This window comes from Pinus tabuliformis, chromosome 1_2 (genome assembly GCF_031772625.1).
Source record: "Pinus tabuliformis cultivar Carrire ecotype Pingquan chromosome 1_2, CPIR1, whole genome shotgun sequence".
In the NCBI taxonomy this organism is placed as follows: domain Eukaryota; kingdom Viridiplantae; phylum Streptophyta; class Pinopsida; order Pinales; family Pinaceae; genus Pinus; species Pinus tabuliformis.
In genome coordinates, this window is record NC_142298.1 from 798676376 (window position 1) to 798686150 (window position 9775).

Below are 9775 nucleotides of genomic sequence, written 5' to 3' on the forward strand. Positions count from 1 at the left end.
ATCGAAATGCATGAAAAGGCAGATACTGCCAGTAAGGAAGGACATAAAAAAACACAGATGCTGCGATTGACGAGAACAACAAACCCGCTGGAGTTATCTGTGATGGAGATGTTTGTCACCGTGATGATTGAAGTTTACACATTAAAGTGATCTGTTTGAGTTGTTCATCATTATAAATTGCTGGTTGTTATATACTGTGGTTGGAACACCAACCTTTGGGCATTATTAAACTGCTGTAAAACACTACTTGAAAAATCAGAAGTACACAAAATACCTACAGCCGTATGTATGGGACATGTTTGACAAATTCTTGTTTACTGTAGCTGCTATTCAATTACCTCAATTTCTGAGCTTAGGTAAAGGCGTATTGTGGGGACTCCTTTATCAGTTCTAAGGTTGTGCTAAGAAAGCACCTCCCACCGTTCTTAATCACTAGACAATTATCCAAAGAGGGTTCACGCTCTCCCATGCACCTGAATTTTCCCTTACAACAGTCAAATCTACTTCTGGAACTGATTCGAGACATCTAGACCAAGACTGGAGTGGAGACAAGCATTTCTGGACAGCGCTATATCAGACGACCGGGCATTTGAGGGCTTCATAATGCGGTTCCTGACAAGGGCATCTTCTGGAGCAGCTCGAGGCGACTCTTCCTCTTCCACACGGACAGGTATGCCAGCAATCAAAATCTACTATATAGAGGATGGTGGAGAGAGCCGGTGATAATGAGACCATGCTTTTTAGGCTTTAAATGTGAATGACGAGATCCAACATCTCAATCTGCACCTGAATATACAATGCTACACTGGTATATAATGCTCTCCGCGTTGTCCCTACTGACATCTCATTGAAAACGCTGGCCTGACATCTCATGCAGTTTTAATATGTAACGCTGGTTTTGATTCAAAACGAAATCTCAGAATTCCTATTCTGGCTTGGGCATTTTATCTTCCCAAGGAAACCTAACGCTCCTGTGCACTTGAGCTCTGCCAATTTGCTGACATTAATGATTGCCACCGCTATGCTCCATTGAACCGTTTGCAGCTTGTCCCAACTCAATTACCATATCAGCGCCATTCTGCCAAAACTTCTGCGCTTGGCATCCACTCAGCGATAATCAACCTTTTCATTAATCTGCTCAACGACTTGGAATCCGCTCGACTGCAATCAATTGTTTCATTAATGTGACTACAGATTATGTTCATTATTTAATTTCAAAGGCGTTGCCCGCATGTTCGTTTTTGGGTATCACTGAGGATTGCATATTCATCCTAATTTTGTACTGAATATGACAACGCTGTCAATTTTCATACCCTATTACTGTAGTGGTCACCCAAGATTGGGCCCAGGTCAAGCTAACAATGGTCTTCGAGGGGATTTTCCAATAGGTTTAAGTGGAGCGAGAGCCATGTGCAAAACAGAGCGGGACATCACCACTATTAAAGAGCTTGCAGATGGGAGTCAAATGTTTTCTTTTGGAGCATCTCATTCATCAGGAAACAGGAGGAGAGCAACTGATTTTTCCTCATCACATGTGGAACACATGGCATTAAGAAACAGTTCCTTCCCAAGGAGAATGCCCTCTAATTTCAATAGACAGTCCCCAATTCCAATTTCTGTAGTTAAAAAGGAAGGAGGGCATATTCGGAACAGAAAGCAGGAGAACAATGATGCTGAAAAGGTGCAGAATAATTTTGATTTAGAGAATGTTACTGGAGAAACTGATAATGTAAACCACAGTAAAAGAGATCATCGCCTTTCTCTGAGATCATCATCTACATATGCGAGGAGATCTCCAATGTCATCTCTTAATGATGGATCCAATCCAGATATGAATAAATCATCTAACTCATCTGTTGAAGGTGACATTGTTGCTCTCTTTAGGCGAATACAGGCTGAGTCTACTGTTTCAAAAGAAAATCCGGGAAATGATAAGAAAAATAGTAACATTTCTTCAAAATCTAAGAAATCCGCAGATTCTGTTTTAAGAGTGTTATGTCAATACCCTGACAAACCTAAGGAGGAAATTGAAGAAGAGCCTAACCAAAAAATATCATTTATGGGAGGCTATGAGAAATTGGCGACAAACATAGATTCTTCAAGAAATCAATCAAAAAAGGCGGAAGAAATTGAAGAAAAATCTAACCAAAACATATCATTATTGGGAGGATATGAAAAAATGACTACAATTACTGAAGTATTAGAGTTCATGAAAACTCTTATACAATCTACTGTTGATGACACATTACAAATAAGCAAAGGCTCTCTCTCTGAAATTCAGACATGTCTACAAAATGCACAGGAAAAGATCGATTTTTTGCAGCTTGAATCTCAGCTACAACAAGAAGAACTAAAAAAGAAGAGTCATTCTGAACATGTTTCTGTTCAGAACAATGAAACAGATTCCCATAAACAGCAAGTCAATATTGTTCAAGTTCATTCATATCCAGTGCCCAATAAAGCAGCAATTGTACATGGAGATGCAGAAACTCAGTCTGCACTTCCCAAGCCGACCATCAGACCTTGGGAACAACTTGTCCACAACAAGCACAGAACTGGTCTTGGATATGACAAGGACTTGTCCTTTCATATTCCACACTACTCAAAGCCCATTCAGTTTCAGAGCGCTGGATTCATTCATGACAGTTCACATGCTCCTCATGACAATTCACCTCCAGCTGTTCCAGATTCTGCTCCTCTTCCATAGCAACAACAACAACAACAGATTGTGAAATGCCAACACTGTGACCGAGTTGGCCATCTGAAAGATCGTTGTTTTGATCTTCATCCATGTAAGCACTGTCATAAAACCACCCATTCTTCACACATATGCTTCAAAAACAAATGTCCTGCAAGAACAAAGATTCATCTTGGATGGATAGCTTCTTGGCAATGGGCATCAACAGCCAAGAAGATATTCCAAACACATGTCAGAACTTGTTCTCGAGTATTAAATAGTCTTGCAGTTGAGTTTTCTCCATCATCTCACCTTGTATCTGACAGGGGGGGAAATAATGGTCATCTACAAGCTTCAAAGTCACATCAAGCGAGCCTGAGCCACAACCTGCCACACTAGTTTCAGAGTTGTAGCCAGAAACAAAGATGCCTGTGAACATGCCTTCAATTGGCAATCTGGGACACTTCCTCTAGCAGAAGACTTCAGCTTCTTGCCAGTTTTGGAAGAGTTCTAGGAACAAAATTGAGAACAGTTCCTCTAGCAGAAGACTCCAGCTTCTTGCCAGCTTTGGAAGAGTTCCAGGAATTGCATTCAACATTCTAGAGTTGTTGGTCATCCTTAAACCATCATAGGTTGAGACTTCGAAGTTCTCCCTTTTATGCGGGGTGAGACCTCCCTTTATTGGTTGAAGGTTTCCCTTTTTAAAACAATAGGATCACTTCCTCTAGCAGAAGACTTCAGTTTCTTGCCAGTTTTGGAAGAGTTCCGGGAACTGCACTAAGCGTTCCAGTGTTGGTGGTCATCCTTAAACCACCGCCCTTTATACCAACATTTAATAGAGCACATTCAACCTAGTGCTGCCATGCATTTTTTGCACATTTTGTATTACAGCTCTCTTCTTGGACTCATACATAACCCTTTGGATTAAGGGGGGGAATGTTGGACACCTAATCCTAAATGGGTTAGTGTGGAAGCTGAATAGACTAAGTAGTCCAAGAGACCTTGGGATGTGAAACCCAACGGTCACCACATGTACTATAAATGTATATCTCTTGTTAATAAAAATTGTACTTGCATGTATTATCTTTCATATTGTTCTTGCTCCCATGTGTGTTTAACAGAAATTAACCCACAGGGGATGTCATAAATTCTACTTTATACCTCCAGTTGACCTTCCTTAATGAAAGGCCGATGATAGTACTCGTAAACCTAGCCTTCCACCTATTCAAATTTTTTCCAAATCCCTAGTGACTATGAAGTACCTTCTTTGGATAAAGAATCTAATACACTGTTACACTCCATGTAGATATGAGCACATGTCATATATTCAAAAAAATGCTTAAGTTGGAGGACTTCTTGAAGCAGTGGAGCAAGAGTGTACATATGGAATCTTTGAACTTCATTGAACTAGTTTATAACATTTTTTGAATCACCAAATATTTTCAACATGCAAGGTATTCTCCTTTGGCTAATCTAATGCAACTGAAGGGAAGCTAAAATGTATAGAGACCACTTTTTCTATCTAGGATACATGAAATGCTAAAAAAAACAAGGAATAATAAATAGACATACTCCAACTTGTAGGAAAATAAATACATAAAGTAACCCTATTCTATTTTCCTAAAAGCAAATGAAAAAAATCTAACCCTACTCTATTTGTCGAAAAGTAAATGACAAGAAATAAACCTACTCTGTTTTATAGGAAAGTAAATGATAGGAAATACACCTATGCTAAGTACAGGAAAGGAAAGTAAGTTATTGAAAGAATTATGGATAAAAATCAAGTATATTCTATGATGCATGACAAATCAACTTACAACTAAAAGAAAACATTCAAATAATAAACCCTAATTAGATAAAGGAAGTAGTTTTTGCTACATTTATTAGGGTGAAGTTTCTATGGGTTCTCTTAACTTCTAAACTCCATCTTTGGGTTTTGATGTGTGTTTTAAAATGCTAAGGAATGATAAACATGATTTGGGTGCGAATCTTGAGGTGTTCTAGTGCAATCTGTGTACTTCTACAAGATGCGCTTGTTTTGCTACAAGAAACAACCAAGAGAAGTCTTATGCATTTTGAATGTGGTCTAAGGGGTGAAGAAGGTGAAGGAGGATTGTAGAAGGATAACTAAATATTTTCCAAGTTCAGGTAACTCCAATGGATATTCAAAGTTGGAGTTTCCTATAACTCATCCAGACAAAAATAAGCTTATAGTAGGCAACAAGGTGTCCAAGCTTTCCTCAAAGCGAGTAAGGGTCCCAATGTCAAGAAATAACCCATTGATCATAGTTTAAGAGTCCACCTCCCCTTCATCCAAGGGACAAAAAACAAGATTGCGAGAATCCTGAAAAAGCATAATATTCCCTTGACCTTTAGACTCCTCAGCACCATTAGAATCTCCCTAAAGACTGTCAAAGATAAGGTGAAACTGATGGATATGCAAGGTGTTTATATCATCCCTTGTTCCTGTGGGTGTTCTATTAAACAGAGGATTAAGGAACACATGACTGATATCAAGCACGGGAGAACCAAATCTTCGGCTTTGGCTGAACATGCAGAGAAGACCAAGCATCATATATGCATTGAGGAGGCTAGGGTTATCGCTAAGATTCCTCATTTTCATCATCGTAAGTTTAGGGAAGCCAATGAAATTGAGAGGTCTTCCAGTAATATTAATAGGGATGACGGCTGGAAAATTAGTAGTTGCTGGATTCCCGCCCTCTCTTCTAAGTTTTCCTCCGCCTTTGTCTGTCTTTGTCTAGACCCTTTGTCTCCTTTTTTTTTAATAAGAATATTAATATTAGAATTACTAGTATTACTAACATTACTATAAATAATTAAGATTATTATTATTAGTATTAGTATTATTAATAATACTATTAATATTAATAGTGAACATTAGTTTAATACTAATAAGCCAAAGATTTGGTCATTTTAATAATACTATTAACATTAATATTAATATTAATACTAAATACTAATATTAATATTAATAATACATAATACTAATATTTTTTTTTTCTCAGTAAAAACTAATTCTATTAAGAAAACGTATGGTACAATGCGAGGTTACAAACAAGAGAAGCAAGAACAAAGGCAGCCGGAAAGGATTGGTTGTCCACCTCGGCTCCTAAGAGAGAAAGAGTAGAGAACAATGCTGGATAAGAAGAAACAAGAGGAACAGAGGAGCAGGATCAGAACAGAGGATTCTACCCAACATGTGCGGAATCCACTATTCTGCATTTTTTCCCTTTCTTTTTGCCAACTTTGACCCACTTAGGAGGATTTTGCTGAGCTGGCGTGATTTGCAAACTGAGATGAGCCGACGGAGAGGTCTCCTTGTCTGAGTCCGAGGAGGAGGATTCATGGTTCCTTTTCTGAGAGGCTGGTATGACGGACGAAACCACAGGACCTGCCGAGGACGGATCCGGTTCCGACGCTGCTGCCTCACCGTCCTTGTTCTCTTCCTCTTCATCGGAGCTGAAGTCAAAATCGTCCATGGGAGGAGGATCATGAGGCTTCCAGCTTTTAGATTTCTGCTTAGTATTGGCTTTCTTCTTTTGGGCTGGCATCATGGGACAAGAGCTCTGAAGGTGGCCTGTAAGATGGCAGTTGCGGCAGCGGAAGGCTGTGTTCTCGTAATCCAAAGTCTGAGTCCAATGGAAATATCCAATTTTGAGATTGATCTGGTCCGGGAGACCTTTGCTTATGTCTATTTCTGCACAAATCCTGACAAAAGTGTATAAGCCCTTTTCCCCTCTAGAGACGTCTGTGTCTAAAAGGCGGCCTAGAGAGTTGCCAATCCCTTGGAATACCGCAAAATGCCATAGATTCGCTGGGAGGTTTGGAAGTCTGACCCAGATGGGAAGTTTGGTGATAACTGCTGTAGAGGGATCGAACTCTGGGAACCAAGGAGTGAGGAATAAGCCAGCCGCACCCCAGAACCATGGACCACCAGTTAAGGCTTTTTGATAGTCCTCATCGAAGGCAAACACTACGATGAAAAATCCCTTTGAGCATAGCAGAACCTTGCAGTTGTTGGTCCAGTTAGATTGGATCCATTGGTAGAGGTCTGCTGTGCGTGGCCATAGCCCATTAAACCTGCAGATAATGCCATGTTCCGCAAAATGCTGGGTTTGCTCATCCAGCGATGGATGCTTTATTTCTATGGAGGGGGTTTCCTCCAGTTTATCCACCAGGAAAGGCTTGGGAGCTTGAGCAGGTGGAGCTGTTCTCTTAGGCATCTTAGCATGGACAACATCCTTGTAAGAAAACGCCTTAGTTGAGGATGACTGTCCTGCAGCGCCCCCTCTTAGACGAAGGGTGAGAGCAATGGAGGAATTTCTCTGAATGCTGTAAAAAGACAGGGGGTAGAGATCCTCGAGTTGTTTACCTTCGTGGAGAAGTCGATGTGCTGCAGAGGGAATCCCCAACTTGATTTCCAGAGCCTGCTTGAGGTCTTGCACTAGATCCGACGCTCTCACCCATTGTAGCAGGGTTTTGCCAGATATAAGCTTGATCTGGATCTGAAATGAGACAATGCCAGGGCTTCCTGAGCTTCAGTAGCTATTTCCCATCCGGGGGAGCAGACCTTCAGGATCTTGGCCTATCGTAACGGGTCGCTTGGGTAGCAGCATGCTAAAAGCGCAGTTCAAGCTTTCGTCGAACATCTCCAGCTCCTTTTTCGGTGTGGCCTCCCGATTGGAGCCTTTGACCTCGCCGCCGCTTCCTTGCTGCTTAGAGTATCCTCTGGCAAGGAGCTCGTGCCTCTTCCTTGCCTTCTCATCCTTGCTAAGATTCAAATTCGCCTGGATCGCCCTGATCTGGCTTATCAAATCACCATCAGGCACGCTGGAAAACTTGTTAACAGCGACAGATTGAGAATGGTTGTCCTGAAATGGGAGAGGACAGTCGGGACGGAACCAATCTCCGGTAGGGGGAGCCATCGAAGGAGGGTTCAGGCACTGCATGTGCCAGGAGCTAACGCCGCCATTGCAGAACAACGCGTCACTGTCTGGCGGGACAGTTTTGCAGACCAAGCAAACTCCGACTCCATCACAGGGTAGATCCACATAAACCTCCCTTCGCTTAGAACCATGGCTGCACCTCCAGTGCGGCGCGAACCAGCAAGCGGCGGCAGCTATCTTAACTTGAAACCCTAGGGCTGGAGAGAAATCGCCTGCGCGGTCCATCGACTCTCCTTTTTTCCCGACTGAAAAAGAGTTCTCTCATGAACTGCCATAATACTAATATTAATAATACTAATAATAATAGTTATTAATACTAACATTAGTAATATGAATATTAGTATTATTAGCATTTTTAATATTAATATTAGTATTTAGTGATATTAAAATTTATATCCATTATTGGTAATATGAATAATTATATATATATATATATAAAATAAAAAAATAAAAAATAATAATAACAGTCGTTTTATAAATTAAATAAATATTATAGTTGTTGAGATAATAAGATAATATATTAATAAAATAAATGCATAGTTTCAAGTATAACCCTATTATAAATTAATAAATATTATTAAAACTCTAGTTAAATATAACCGTTGAGTTAATAAGTTGACATTTGACAATAATATATATATATATATATATATATAGAGATATGTTAAATTAACAATTAATAAATAAATTAAATTTAGTTAAATAATGTTAAACTTTTCCCCTTTCCTCCCCTGGTCAAATATAGCCGTTTTCTTCTAGCTGTTAGGTTGACCTGTCTCCCTATTTAGCCTCTTCCTGGATCTGTTTCTTGATCATGTCCTGAAGATGAACCGCACTTGTTGGTTTGAAACGTGTCGACCAAAATCTTTAATGTGACTGCTTCCGAAAAAATATTTGATACATTAAAGATCAGCTTGTTAAAATATTGTAGGAAATGGGTAACAATGAGTGAAAGGATGAAAGCATTACTGCCTAACTGAAAGAAAAATTCATAATTTACTAGTAAAATCAAAGTGCGTGAATGATTGATAAACTACTATCAGAAAAAAATAGAAGAACAGAAAGGATAAGTTGAATTTTAAATGAAGAGTATCATTGCATGAAAGAGACTATTTCTAAATTAATCAGAGCAAGATACACAAACAAAATTAAAGAGAAGCTCATTCACTAACCCTACAAATACAATATTCTTCAGAGATGTGATTTGCAAAAATGCATGACTAAACTAAATTCATGGAAAGTAAAGATACAAGATGGGGGCTTCAGCACCTAGGTTGGGCCCTAACCCAAGAAGACTCATGTCCCTTAAAGGAAAATTATACTAGAAACAAAAGAGTTCTTTTAATTAATCAACAAATGTGCCATACTTGAAACATGGAAAAACTGAAATAATAGGAAAAATCCTTTCTCTAATGTAGAATATATTCTCCAAAATATTGAATCCCTAATGGGCTACTAAGGACCCTTATTTATACAAAAAAATGCTTGAGGGGAAACCTACTTGAAGAGAGGATTGCTTCCCTCCAAAAACCCTAGAAAGTAGGAAATGGTTCCCTAATGACTTCACAGCTACAGGGAGGGGATAAATTTCATTGAGCCAACTGAGTTTTGATTATCCTTTGGTAAGGGACAATCCTCATATTCTTCTCTTGCTGGAATCCTCTATGATCTGCATCAAATATGTTGTAATTGATGATGCAGGTGTTGTGTCGCAGTGTTTGATGGTTGGCATTGATGTCAACCTGGGCATGTGTTGCAGTTGGCTTGAGTGTGCAAATGATTGTGTTACAGGTAGATGTACTCTTTGATGGATGGGATTACATATGTACTCTTACGTTGCTTGGTTTGGGTGCTTGTATTATCATGGTACAAGTATCCTTGGTACCAGCTTAACCATGGTATCTGCCTATGGTATTGGCCTGCAGATTACCATGGTACAAGGGTTCATGGTGTTGGCTTAACCATAGTATCCGCCTATGGTATTGGCTTGAAAATTACCATGGTACATGGGTCCATGGTATTGACATAACTATGGTATTGACTCGTGGTATTTCCCCAGGGTTTACTTTGGTACAGATGTCCCTGGTATTGGGATAACCATGGTATTTTCCCAAGGTATTGATTGGATATT

The 9775-nt window shown here is 39.6% G+C and overlaps 1 protein-coding gene across 1 annotated transcript; it reads left to right on the forward strand.

The window, feature by feature from the left end:
• Positions 1–1288: 1288 nt before the first annotated feature.
• Positions 1289–6649, forward strand: LOC149208309 (uncharacterized). Its single transcript, XM_089398298.1, has 2 exons — positions 1289–2197; positions 6539–6649. The coding sequence occupies exons 1-2, from the start codon at positions 1289–1291 to the stop codon at positions 6647–6649; spliced, it is 1020 nt and encodes a 339-aa protein (XP_089254424.1).
• The last annotated feature ends 3126 nt before the right edge of the window (positions 6650–9775 follow it).

Excerpts from the sequence above, each read along its gene's own strand:
- LOC149208309 (XM_089398298.1), top strand. The coding sequence starts at position 1,289 with ATGACAACGCTGTCAATTTTCATACCCTATTACTGTAGTGGTCACCCA. Across the intron at positions 2,198-6,538 it reads AAATGACTACAATTACTGAA|ATGGGAAGTTTGGTGATAAC; the intron begins GTATTAGAGTTC and ends AGTCTGACCCAG.